This window comes from Styela clava, chromosome 1 (assembly GCF_964204865.1).
Source record: "Styela clava chromosome 1, kaStyClav1.hap1.2, whole genome shotgun sequence".
Lineage (NCBI taxonomy): Eukaryota > Metazoa > Chordata > Ascidiacea > Stolidobranchia > Styelidae > Styela > Styela clava.
In genome coordinates, this window is record NC_135250.1 from 4,958,380 (window position 1) to 4,973,214 (window position 14,835).

Below are 14,835 nucleotides of genomic sequence, written 5' to 3' on the forward strand. Positions count from 1 at the left end.
ACTCCTGATGTTCTGAATAGAATCAAACAAAAAAATGCAGCAATATATGAAATACCACAAGTCAACTTCAAAAAGCTGTTTTTAAACATGCTATTTATTGAGGCAGTGATAACATCACGATAAAACAACTTGCAAAGAAATAATAAAACATTTAAAAACAGCAGCACCAAGATTTTTCAATCAAAAAGCACATGGTTAAAATTCTAAAAAACATTTGAATCTTTCACAATATTGCCTCAAATAAAGGGAAAAAACAACGAAATGAACACTAACACAGTACAAAGCACGAAATAGCTTGGCAGTACTTAACAAACGGAAAAGGTAAAATAGGTTTCATGATAAATTACTTTGGTAGACCCTCGAGTAAAATTGTAGTAAGAAGAGTTTTATCTTGCAAGGCATATTCAACATCTCTTTCCTGCAGAGACAGTGAAATCTGTGAAAGAGATAAAAGGTTATTAATTCAAAGATTCGAAACTTGTAGGCTCATGGACTAGGGCCTATGACGAAATCAAATATTGTTGGTCGGACTCATGGCAACCAGAGTTGAAATTCCCCTTGAAGTTAAAGTCTCCTTGAACGTAATACGAGTTTATAATACAGTATTGTCGCTAGCCTCGTAATCAGTATGTACCAGGTTAGGGTTGAGCCATAATTTTATTCCAATTTTCTTATTTTAGTTCTATTACGAGTTCAGGACTGTCTGTGTAGTCCTGAACTCGCAATAGAACTAAAATAAAGAATATTGGAATAAAATTATGGCCTAACCTGCTGGTACGTACTAGAGATGTACCGATGTATCGGTATCGGGTATCGGTATCGGCAATATCGGTCATTTTTTCGGTATCGGCCATGTATCGGTATCGGTTAAATCAAGGCCGATATTTCCGATATATTTATCTTTTTGATATGGTCCAGAATATTTTAAAAGATAAGTTGGAATACTACTTTTTAATTTATTTTTTGTCTGGAGAGATCGTGAGCTATGAGCCATACATGTCCCCACCCCCGCGAAAGAATAGGATTCACGTGTTTTTAGCTATTCATCAGCCAAACTAGCTCAACTAATTTAGCTATTTTCGCTGTCAAATTTTAATATTGACATTTTTAATATTACATAGTAATTATGAAGAAATATATCAACACAGCACATAACAAAAAGCAACTAGGCGCCCAGTTTCAAATCATACAGTGGAATTGGGGTCCTTATCAACTCCACATGGACTTGTGGCACGGGTATAAGTTCTGACTGTTTGTCGTCAAGTACGAGTGTCATTTAGTCCGTCGACATCGATAAACTAAATTCCAAAATTCAAAATATATGATTGTAAAATATTTTATATTATAAAATAGTAAAGTAAAAAAACATCCTCGACGGTTATAGGTAGGCCTTCTTTTTGTCGGTGCTGATTGATATTCTTTCATTTTGGCTTTGATTTATTGCGTCGACGATTACGATTAGCCACGAAATAAAATATTTGTAAAATGCTTTTAATCTGAACGTAGGACGGCGGCGCTAGAATGTGTGGGTGATATTCGATATTCTTTTAAACACGAATAACGATATTCGAAGGTCGCGATATTCATATTAAGTTTAAATGGGACATCCGGGCTTAATGAGTTTTCTAATTGAACACCGAGATTACTAGCGTTACTGTATAATGTATCTTAATCAGTTGAAGCAAACACCAAACATTAATTTCATATTATGTGATATATCTTTTTTTTGGATCTGAAATAATGTGTACTATGAACAACGCTCAAAGACCATTGTTTTAACCCGTCTGCCCTACACAGCACACCTAATTAAGTAATAATTACATAGTATCGGAATATCGGTAATATCGGCATTTTTGTAGTATCGGCGTATCGGTATCGGTATCGGCGTTTTTGGCTGGTATCGGATCGGTATCGGCGACAAAAGTGGTATCGGTACATCTCTAGTACGTACACTACGGGAGTACCAAAAATTGACATCTAGAACAAGGCATGGCATTTCTTACACACCTTTGTCATTCTTGCTTGCTTATTTGGTTTGATGCTCAGAATTCCACGAGTCTCGATGAGTTGTAATATGGAAGTAAACTCTGATTGTGCGACAGCAGTGACTTGTCTCCTCTTGCATATTTTTGTATACGCTTCATGGAGCTGATGGAAACATATTAATTAACGATTGAAATAGTAAGATGTGGGATTATCACTTTTCATCCCAGGGGAGAAGTAAAAAGTCAATAAGACTTTATCCTATCACGAACCAAGGCCCCTTGTTCGATACCATTTCCTGTCAGGTATGGGAAAAGGTTGTTGTTTCAGATACATGAACTTGATGGTCAAAAAAGTTGTAACCAAAAGCGGTTATGTGAATCCTCTCGGGCATAATTATCCTGACAAAACTTAAACTTCCTCGATATGGTTAGCGCATTTCTAACGCTTAGAACAAGGCAGAGAAGATAAGAGAAAGATAAGGTTTTCATGACTATTTAACAGGTTAATGGAACCACTGATACAAGGTAACCATGTATCATGTACAATAAACCAAGTAAAATACTGGAGATAACCAACTGTGGAAGGGTTTTGACGAGCCAAACTGCAGGGTTTTGGGGAACATGGAAGTTCGAGAACAACTGCTTGAGTTAAAGGAACCCCTGATAGTAAGTGCACAAAAATCAAATTAACCAAGTTACCTTTCCCATTGTGACTTCTTTGCATTTGATGTGACGAGACAGAAGAATAAGAGTACAAATTGCAAGCTTCTGTTGAAGTGGAAACGCTTCTCCCTCATTTTCTTCATCATTTGTCTTTGCTTTGTGGGCAATTGATGATTCATAAACACCAGAAAGTACTCCTGCGATCTGTTGCAATCCCACTTTCTTGGTAACTGGATTGACACCTTGGAATAAACAAAATTAGTATTATACAGAGAGTAAACATAAATACTCTGATAGAAGTATTTTTTATACTATCTGAACACACAAGGCTCCTCATAAAGCAATTTTGGTTTTGGCATTGTCTACCCACTAGGGTTGCCCCCCTGCAAGCCAACATATTAGAGTACAAACACTTTACCCACCACCTGCAATCACAGATCAAACTTTATAATTCCATGTTGTTTTAACTTAACATCTGTACCATGATGCGATTCGAGGTTAATTTGAAATAAACACTAAAATAATGTAATTTGAAACAAGTGTAATCCAGCACCGCATTTCTATTAGTAATCCCACACTATTGCACAACAGAAAATTTTCGGAAAAAAATTCTTACAGTTCTCTTTCCCAGATGGTGATAGAACGTGCTGTGATTTAACGCTAGTTTCGACAACTTCTACAGCACGTCTGCAAACATCGAGAGCTTTCCTTGCATCGCCAGCCACGGCAGAAACCTTCCTTGCACAGAATTGAACAGCCATTGCATCTATTACTCTCTCGTTACAGTTTTCAGCCATCGTCTAAAAGCAAAGTTACAATTTTTTTTAATTGAGAGTTAGTGTTGAATGTATAATTTTACTGTGTATTAAAAAACAGTTTCTATCATTCTATGCTGCTTGGCACTGATATTTTTGTGTTGGTAAATTGCCGACTAATCTAACAAACCAGTACCTTAGTCACTGGATTCAGTACAAAATTTCCCTACACTTCACTCAAAATAAGACTCTGTAAATGAAGCTACTGGTGGGTAAGGAACTGCATTATTTGAATGGACCAAAAATTACCCATTTATTATGACGCTCCAGAAGTGTGTGTACCAATATGGAGGTAACTACTAATTTTGTTCGCCTACTTTACATCAAGTTGTGTAAAGGAACAGAAGCCTATGGGCAGGGGGTATATTCACTTGGCTAACACATACAGTTCCCAAACTTGTAATAGAACTAAAATAATGAAATTGGAGATAAAATTACGGCCGAACCCTAACCCGGTACACACACTAACGAAGTACCTTTTATTACAGCCTGGGTAATAAAATGCTCCAACTGTTAGACCATTGTGTCAACTTTTATTCCCATTCTTAACGTGAATCTTAAGTAAAGATAACATGCCGTCTTGCTTTGGACTAAAAATGAATATACCTGTTTAATCCTTCCTTCAAGAATGGCTACAATTTGATCTTTAGAATATGGTTGAAAGTTTATCAATGTTGGCTTGCATTTTGATCGAGACTGAAGTCTGGAAATAAAAAAATAAGTTCAATATCTGATCACCATTCCCCGATTCCGAGTGGAAACAAAGAAATCAAATCAATTTAGTATATATTATATTCAAATATTGAAGAAGTCTGAGTTTGTCAGTATGAAACGTTACAGACAGGGATGGCCAATTCGAATAAAGTATTCGAATATCTCGTCATTCGAATATCGGAATTAGCGTTCATAAGAATATCGGATATTTGTGTGACGTCACACATTTTCGACGCCGCTCTCAAGACGTTTCCGTTGAATGAAAACATTCTCGATAGAAACTTGCGCGTGATTGTTTTCATCACTCATCAGCGTAACGTGTTATTTAGGTCGTAAATGCCTTTACGTTTGTGTTATTTTCTCTAAAACGAAAATTTTTCACAAATTTGTTCCAAGATAACGATGACAATTATTTTATTTTTGCACGCGCACGGAATTGTGAATCTGGTAAATACGTTCATCGGCGGCGAATTTCTAAAGACAACGCAACTTTTTGATTGAAAAGCGGCAATTTAAAATACTGAAAATAAAAACGTAAACAATATAAGTTTTATTGCGGCCCGCGAAAATTTAAAAAACGCTTTTCTAGACAGTGAAAATCGCAGAATTTCGTGTGCCTCTGGCAAACATTATGTTTGGTCGGCGTTTAGAAACATATAGTCACGAATTGAGGGCGGGATTTGCCTGATTATCCATTACTTTAACTTGCCGTCGAATATTTTCAAAGTATATTCAATCAATTTTATTGTGATGAAATAAATTTCACTCTGAGATGTTACAGAAGATTTATGGATTTTTCGAACGGTTTTATCTAAAAATAATCAGAGTGGCAGCATTTCGATTGAACGGAGACACTGTTATTAACAAGTACATCTAAATATTTGCCGAATTCGCAAAATACGGATCAAAGCATTATTTAATCGGGCAGTTTACCACGCGATTTTATTTTTAGGACCGCGGATTGCAATGGTATATAAGAGTGGTGAGGATTTCATTTTGTCGACGCAACCGCAGGTTAAATTGAAGACAATTAAATTAATAAAGCAAGACATTTTAAATATGCCCGTATCGGTCACGAATTCATCACTTTGCACAACAGAAAAATATATATTCGTTGTTATATTATTTGTTGTAAAAGTCGACTCTTTTAACAGGTGGCATAATCGCGGCGATGAATATGTATTTTTAATTTACTGCTAAACTTTATATGTATATTCATTGTATGAAATGAATTATACTCTACACTTAACAGGATTTTATATAATTATTTGAGATTTTTCTAACGGCGATAACGAGTTGGCAAGATTGCAAAAATACGTATTAAAATTAAATACATCGGGCAGTTTATCTCTTACTTTTAGGTCACAGATCGCCGTGGACCGAATAGTAATGTTTTTTTTTGACGTAAGAAGAAGAAACCGCGAGTTACGTTGGACACATTAAATTAATATATAAAAATATTTTAAAATCTCGTGGTTGTCATGGATTGAATATTTTACGTAACAGGATTGATCATTATACGCTGAAAAGACGGCTCTTTTAACGAGCGTGGAATCGCGGTGGGTGTTACAGGCGGCAATGGGAATTTCCGATTTCGAAAATCCTGGCTGAGCGGCTGGCAGTGGTGGTCATCTATCCTCTACTAATTTATTTCTAATTCAAACACAACAATATGTTACACATAATAACAATATGGTTCACATAAATTAATACACTGGTAGTAGTAGAATACTCTATACTTAAATATTAGAATTTTTAAAGGCATAATGGATTTTCGATTGTTGTTGCTTGTTTCAGTTGCCTGTATTGCCAATAAATTTTATTACTCTCAGAAAATATACACAATTATCTGAATACAAGTAGTATTTTTGTCAATAGACTTGACTATTATCGTAATATCATGATACCAATGATAGAAAGCGTCAGACAACTCTTTGGCTATCATTTCATATGGTCATTTGTACAAAGTGAATAATTTTAATAAACTGACTGTGTCACAAGTTGCTATTATTTTTTATTGATAGCTATAAACTATCAATTACTTTGTGTACATATACTGTTGGTTTGTGGCTTTATTTTGATATTTTTATTAAAGCTTATTTCCTAATTTACTGGGTTTCAATAAAGTAAGCAAAAATGTGTTAATCTCGATTTTAGAATGTATTCGGAATTCCAGATTCGAAAACATTATTTTAGAATGTATTCGGAATAGTTTAGTATTCGGAAATGGCCATCCCTGGCTTACAGAAATACATTTATTTTAGTCTGCAGCAAGAGTTTTGAATCACTTATAATAGTCAACTTTACAACACAATATCCTTGCATTACATAGATACAATATTAATTGTAATCAAAATCAAAACAATATAGTACAAATATATATTAATAACGACATTTCTACAATTTACCACCCAGTGCACTAAAATGAATAGCAAATAACATTTCTCAGGCGGATATGATTTTCATATTTATCTTGGCAGAGAGAAAAGCGACAAGACAGCTTGGCTTGATCATACAAAATTAAATATTCTGTATTTTACCTTGGTAAGATTCTGTCAGTCAAGTCCAGAGCATTTGCAATACCAATAAGCAGCAATCTAGAATTTTCTAGAGCTGGCCATTCAAATATCGTGTACAAAACTTCTTGATTCTTGCTATCCAGCTGATCCATCTCATCCAATAATAAAATGCTGAAAATTAAAATAATATTATTGACATTGCTTCTTTATGCAATTTGAATTGGTTAGGACTGAATGGCATTAACTAAGAGCCTAATTTCAAATAGCCAGTCAATGGATGCATCGAATTCTAACTTTTTTACTCTAAAAGAAAGTGCGGTCATAAACTCTTGGCTTGGTTCTTTTTGTTTTGGTTGCTATTTACCAGTAATTAATTATGCATTGTAAAGTAAGGTATAAAACAAATAACTCTATAGACTAGGCCAAAATTAACTGCCAGTACTTTTCCAGACAGCTTTTTTGAAACAGAATTGTCACTTTAGAGATGTATACCTGACAGGTTTTATGGGGAACAAAAGGGTCAGGAAAACATCCACAGAAAACGAATGGAATAAAATAATATTTATCATGTATAAAAAAAATACATCTTCAAGACTTACACAGAAGGTCCATCGGAAGTTAACACTGTTTCAAGGTACTTCATGGCAGAACGCACAGTTTTACATTTAGATGATTTTGCTCCTAACTCTGTAGCAATTTTTGTGTAAATAGCAGTTGAATTCCGCATTGACATACAGTTTATTGAGATCACAACGGACTTCTTCGCTGAGGCTTTGGTGATCTGAACGAAAATATTCAACGGTGAAAAAGGATAGAATGGTAACGTGAGACTATAGAGCAATTGTGTACTAGAATTTATCAAAACTGAAACCTCAGTATTTAATACCTCCAAAGAAACCAAATTTTCCATTGAAAAAAATAAAAATGGCAAAAAAACTTATTTATGCATTGTCACATCAAAAGAAATAGACCCAAAAGTACTCTGAAACCATTATCGCTAATGAATGGAGTTTCAAAATAGGAATAAACCGATTCCAATATGTTTAGGATGACAGTTTGAGTGAGACATAGGAGACATACATCAGTTGTACATTACATGCATTTCCTAACACTCCACCTTACTGTCCAACTTGTACCAAATCGTGGGAAAATTAATTAAATTTAATTTATCAATTAATATTCAAAATAGTCCTTACAATAAAAAAAACAATAGATTACAATTTTGCTAATGACCTAATTATTCACGGAAAGTAGACAATATATATAGAGAGAGAGTTAAGTTCATTACAATAACAAAAGACAGGAAATTGTAATGAAAAGGGAGAAATGTAGCTTCCTCCCTCTGTGTAGTGTGAACTAGTTTTAAAAAATCAGGGCATGACAGTAATTATCGAATAAGAGAATGAAAATTATATAATTTTGAGTTAATTACAAATTTGCTCATATCATAAGTCAATGCTCAATACAGCAAAAATTAAAATTCTACTTCGAAATTGAATGACCAGTTTCGGTACAATTACTATAGTTTTAATAAAAAATGGATAAAGCAATCAGACAATGTATCAAATCAAAAAATTCAATTCTGGTTAGGATGAATATTGCAATAAAATAAAGCAAACATCCATCACAAATTGAACGAATGTAAATACCATCTGTTTAGGGGTTATGTCGCACATCTGTGTCTTAGGCCAGTAAGGTCTTGATCTGTATCCAGTCTTTTACACTGTTTGATTATTATACAGATACTGTTACATTTTGAGGCAAATAAACATACATCTGCCAACCTTCTCATTGTTAAGAACTTTCATCAAGCAAGCACTTTTCCCCGTTCCGGGAGCACCAGATATATAAAGACTACCAGACTTCTGATTTGTCACACCATATGATATGAATTGAGAGATTTTCTGGATTTCCTCTTCTCGACCAACTAAAACATCTGGCACTGATGAATGTAAGGCACGCTTTGTGTGTTGGTAAATAAGACCTGAAAGGAAGACACACATAAGAAAATAGACTCAAAATTCAAGAAGAAATACTTTTTTAATTATGAATTTGTAACATTGAAACTTTCTTATTAAAAAAATGATTCATTTCTATGGTTCATATATCAAGAAAAGGCAGTTATCCAAATTTTTTTCCTGGGGTGTTTTTGTATTTGCACTCGCAACAAGTCTGCAACAAGCAGTAAGATTCTTAATAAAAATATAATATTTTGTATCTTTACAGCTTGACACAAATTGCACATTGAGTGGACCTTGTTTTTTAATTTGTACATTATCTTTGTTCATGCTCAATGCAATGTCTCGCATATTCAATTAGAAAAAAAGGTGATAGATCTTTGAACCTCCTTACGGGCAAACACTAAAGGGCCAGGAGCTACATACCTTATTATAGCTGAGTTATTGCACAGTAGTAAATACTAATTGAATGACTGATTGATTCATGTCAATACAACGAGAAAAGTATGAAAGAATGAAGGTACCGAAAATATTAGGGAATATTTAAATAAATAATATATATACCGTCAGGTCTATGCATTTCCAACATTCGTCTTGAGCGCGAGGGACTTGCTAACTTTGGTGGAGTTTCCAGTGCATTTTCAAGACTGCGACTCGTTTTTGGTGAAACAGCTTTCGCGACGATCTGTTCAGTCAATTTTTTCGGTGACAACGGCACAGGTGACAAAGCTCGTTTCGCTTTTTGTTTTTCAGGTGAAGGTGGAAGCAAAGTCCTGCAGACTCTTTGGTATTTACTGCTCTCGGAAGCTGGCTTTTGTCGCTTTTTAGGCGAAGGTGAAAGTTCATTCGGATCTTCATTTTCTTTAAAATCATCTTCTTCGAATAGTTTCAATTTGTGGATTCTGAAATAAAAGACAAAATTTAAACTCATTTATGGAAATTTGCTAATTCTTAAATAATAAGAAATTGGTCTCTCAGAGAAACTGTTGCTTCAACCATACATTTCAATATACGATGGATATTTTGACAGATCATTAACTATACAAATGCCTTATATTCCTTACTTTTTTGCTGAACGTGTAACCCTCCTAATCGAAACTGTTGACGTAGCATAAGTGTTATCAATTTTTGCCATTCTGCTTTTTTTCTCGCTGATTGACACAGTTTTACGATTTCGAGTAGGTTTGGTCGGCGTTTCATCAGGCGCTAACTTCTGATCATCCCCAGGTGCCTCTATTCTTGCAAGTTTTAATTGCAAAACTTTGGCCGTTTTAGATTTCACATTTTTGTCGTTGATCTGAGTTTTTCTACATGGTGAATTCAGTGATAATGCTCGTATAGGAGAAAGAATCGCTCTTGTGGGAGATTGAAAATCACAAGATCTCGAAACTGATTTGGTCGGAGTTTTCGATGTTTGTTGCGTTTTATCAACAATTTCTTTTCTTTGTTTCACTGGAGAGCAGGGTGAGAGTTTGAATAGTTCATTCAAAAAATCATCATTTGTCCAACCTTCCGTTGTGTTTGTTGAATCGCCTGTAAAAGTGGGACAAACTAAAAAAATTAATCACAAGCTAATTATGGTTGGAGACAACTTAGCTACGTTCATCTTGACTCATTTTACAGTCAACTGATCAGCACATGTGTGAATAACTACAGAAATAACAGTCTGATAATTTGAATAGGATATACAAAACTGAATATATTCTAGATTTGAACCTTCAAACCAACAAATCTTTGAAATAACACTATGAAACTTTACACAATATAACAATACATAGCTGAGATGCAAAGTTTTTATTCAACAGGCAAGCAGGACCAATAAAACACGGAAAATTCTCCATTACTTTCGCAGTGTTTATAGTGTTATGCTTATTTCATTATTTAGAGATTCAATTTCTAGTTTAGAAATTCTAGGTTAATACTATATGACCAAATGATTTTACAAACAATATTTAGCACTAAATTAATAAAACTAGTAAATACAGAAATAGAGCCAACCCAATCTTTTTCTTGGTGATCGTGGTTGTGGCATTATGGATCGGATGCATGGATTATTGTCATTTTGAATGTTGGAAATAGACATCAATGTTCTTCTAACATTCTCCTGATTTTTTGGTGATTTATACGGAGAGGTAGAATTCAGCTTGGATGCCAAAGATCTTGGTTTTCGACACGGAAATGGTATGATACCTTGCGTAGCCATAGTGCAGTTGTGTTTTGATATAGAATTGGTGCAAGATAATAACTCATAAAATGAACCCAAAATTTTGAACTTAAAATTGAACTTTAGTAAAATCTAAAAAGACTGAAGAATAAAAATTTTGACAATAAAACAATTTTACTAGTCCTAAAATAAACCTGGAATAAAATTACAGTTCAACCTGTCAATCAAATCCAAACTGCCACCTCTTTCAGTCTTTACAGTATCTAATGACAGAATGATCTAGGCCAGTGGTTCCCAAACTTTTTTGACCATCGCCCCCCTAAAGTAGTATATGCAACTTCATCGCCCCCCTGCACTACAAAAAAATATAAAGTCGGAAACGAATATATTACAGACCAAATAAGAAGACAAATAATAGTTTATGGTGTTTTTTAATGAAATTGATGAGCTTGGTGTTCTTCAGCGAGTTATTTATTATATCTAAAATTACCTCGTTTACTGATGGAAAGGTGATTTCGTTGTTTTAATAGCAATAGTAGCACGGCTGAAAACCCCTTTTTCACCATAAAATAGATCGAAAATGAAAGAATCCAGGGTTCTACCACCTCAAAAACCGCCGTGTACTCTTGCCTTATAGCATTTCACTTTCTAAATTCACCCCATTTCACATTAAAATAATAAAAACAAAGTTAATTTTCCCAAACTTATAATAATGATTTTCGTACATCTCATTCATTCGTACAGCCTGATGACCTGCACCAAAATATTTCGGAAAAATTCATCCCTGATTCCTCATCCTATCACGGCCTCCAGACCGATCACCATTCCACAATTAACCAGCCATTTGTTTTTGATTCATTGACTCGGATGTGGAAGAAGCCGTGACTGACTATCGGCTACGGCCCAGGGGTCGGCAAATTTTATGTCGCTCGCAGGACAAAATTCAGGGTTGCTAGTCTTTTGCGGGTCGCATATATTTTTTGGAAGTTAAAAACGGAACAGCACGCAAAAACTGCGACAATTCGTGAACTCAACTCAGTCGTCTTATTAAAAAAATATTACAATGATATTTAATGTGACACTGTCTCGTTGCTGCATCACGCTGGATAACTTTACGACGCCAAGATAGAAACATTTTCTAAATGGGCACCACCAAACCCACTTCTTTGCTTGTTCTTTGTAATGTTCATTTTCGAAAATAATGATTTGCACAAATATATACTTCCAAACATCGAAGTGAATATTTTCGCATGATTTGTGAAATTTTGATAAATATTTTCTCTCTAAGAAATTACATTCTTACAAAAATTAAGCAGTGATGAATCTCTCGATTAGAATATGAATTTTATTTTCTTATTGCTTCGCAATATATTCGAATATTTACTGCGCTATTGAACCCCTGCACTCGGCATCAACTTTTCTGCGTGTTTCCATTTGTCTAATTATAATTACATTGTAGGCTCGTTAAACGAGTGGCTGTTCACTAGATTGTTAGGATATAGTATAATTTAGTCTAAACGTGTCTCACGATAAATTCTGTTACGTAAAAAAAAGTAATTTACTCCTCGAGCGTATATTATAAATAAAAAAATTTTATCGTCACAACCGCCGTTTGGATATTTTTCTCCGGGCATAGACTTCCTTGTTTACTTCGTGACATTGGCCAATCAGCAAGATGCAAAAAAGGGAACAATTCCCCCTTTCGCATCCGCTCAGGCGCTCAGACACTCTCACTCAGACAGATTTTCAGGCGTGGTCGTGAACACTACCTCATTTTCGCATTTTTGAATTAGCCTATATTCGTTAGTTTTTACAAATAAGTCAATGATTACTTTGCCTTTCCATGAGTTTCAGTTTAAATACAGCAATCAAAAATTAGTGTAGAAATAGCTGTGATAGACTAGGCTAAAATTCTTTATCGGTACTTTTAAAAAACAGATTGTTGAATGGTGTGTATTAGAATGATAGTTTGAAACAAATACCCCATTTTAAAGGCAACAACTCGCGAAACCACTCTTAAAATAAGCCCCGAAACTTTTAAAATGGTAAAGTATGGGAAGAATTTTCCGCAGTCAAAGGTCGGGGAAAGGTCCATTCAGTGAATCGTCCAGGGCCAGATTATTTTACTCCGGCCGTATTTTGCCGACCACTGGGATACGCAAACTACCTTACCTTACTGCGAAGACGAGACCAGAAATCCATTCGCGTGTGAATATCGCCCACATGATTCAAGCCTGCCAATGCACACAGAGTACAGAATGAAGTGCGCCGAACATGAAACAGGTTTCGCGAAATCGCCCCCCTATCGCCCCCTTAGACTTTTTCGCCCCCTGTGTATCGTTTTCGCCCACTGGGGGGCGATATCGCCCACTTTGGGAATCACTGATCTAGGCTACCGTAGTAATGCAATCGCCAACTGGCCAAAGTCAGAAAGTGTCTCCTTACAGCCTTACCAACAGACTAACACAGTAATGATTGCAATAATAAATAATGTCAATGAAGATTATTAACAGGGAATAGAAAACGCTACAAAACACCGAGATATGTTAAACGTTACAAGACACGGTAACATGCATAATCTACAGGCGAAAGTGACAAACTCCCAATTCTGCAATTAGAGGATCGGAAGATAATGCAGTAATGATAGCACTGGTATACGCAATGACGAATATAAAAATTGAGAGAGCATTATATCAAAAATATGAATCCTAATTTAAACATCAGTAAAACCCAAACAGAAGTAAAATTATATCAGATGCTAACACTGCTCTAAGACCAAAATACGGCGATAGAAAAGATGAGCTAACGCCTAAATCACAAACCTACTAATGATTGCAAAGTTAAAAAAAAAAGTAAAAAGCTTTAGAAACACGAGAGAGCGTTAGTTGTTCCCGCTCTCGTTTCGTTTTTCCCGCCGCATGCTTCATCGAGAAGCGGGACAAAATCAGCTGATCGATGACATCATAATTAACTTGCCCAGCTGCTTCTCTCATTTACATCGTCGTGTCGTCTGCGTTGACGTTCAAGTCACTTTGTTAGCTTTATGAAAGCGTTTTGAAAGGATTTTGCGAGAAATTAAGTTGATTTACAAAAATCATTATTAAACGGGTTATTTTCGTGCTTTTCTGAAATTTTAGCCGTCCAAAGGTTTTCTTCGACAATAAAATACATCAATCTTAAAATCTTGAAAGATACTCAGTGTTTCGGTTATTGGCACGGTTTGAAAATCATATTTCCTTCAATTAGAAGCATTTCATGTCTAAAATAGAATATTCAATCCAATGCCGTTGCCTCTTTTCTTAGCGCGAAAATCTTCAATGACATTGATGCGACAATATAATATAAATCTTTGGGGTCTGATCTCTGCGAAGCTACTGAGGCTATGAAGAATAAGATTATATTCCATTCCCATTCATTCGTCTCATCCTAACCGATTTTCCCTGCAAACATCTTAAAAGGAAATTATAATTAAGAACTTCGTGGATAACGATAACGGATTAAACGATCACGCTTTCACGGAGCGATTAACGCGCCATGCCCCCTTTTCACTTCTTATCACTCTAGCCCTAATCTGGCCCCTTGCACCTGCCATTGTATACATTTGATTATCACATCCATTTTTAATCCATAACCGGCATTTGAATTCATGTTTCTCAATTGTTTTTCGGGGTATCCGATACGGCGGCACGCCAGTAATATGGAATCATCTGAAATATGAATTAAGACGCCATTTGCTCGGTCTCTCGTTGTCAAGTAGTGATAAGATTGAAAAATCAGATAGATAAATACATTGTCTGGCTCCGGGGGTTCTAAAAAAATCGTAGCAGAGGTACGGATTTAAATGGTGAATGATACCAGTAAGCAGAAGATTATTTTTCCATCGTGGTAGAAATGAACCAGAATGTAAGAATAAACTAAAAATATCACATTCCTGGGTGAAGACAGACGCGAAAAACCAATGCTAATTATCGAGGACAAAACTCTTAAAGAAATCTAATACCGTGTTTCCCTGAAAAT

The 14,835-nt window shown here is 35.2% G+C and overlaps 1 protein-coding gene across 1 annotated transcript; it reads right to left on the reverse strand.

The window, feature by feature from the left end:
- Positions 1–61: 61 nt before the first annotated feature.
- LOC120343361 (cell division control protein 6 homolog) lies at positions 62–10,974 on the reverse strand. The gene is made up of 11 exons (XM_039412518.2): positions 10,653–10,974; positions 9,719–10,187; positions 9,219–9,556; positions 8,481–8,680; positions 7,296–7,477; positions 6,718–6,867; positions 4,070–4,166; positions 3,265–3,448; positions 2,685–2,890; positions 2,008–2,148; positions 62–436 (listed from the first exon to the last, which is right to left on the reverse strand). Exons 1-11 carry the CDS (start codon positions 10,855–10,857, stop codon positions 344–346), a joined length of 2,265 nt encoding a protein of 754 aa, XP_039268452.2. The 5' UTR covers positions 10,858–10,974; the 3' UTR covers positions 62–343.
- Positions 10,975–14,835: the final 3,861 nt, after the last annotated feature.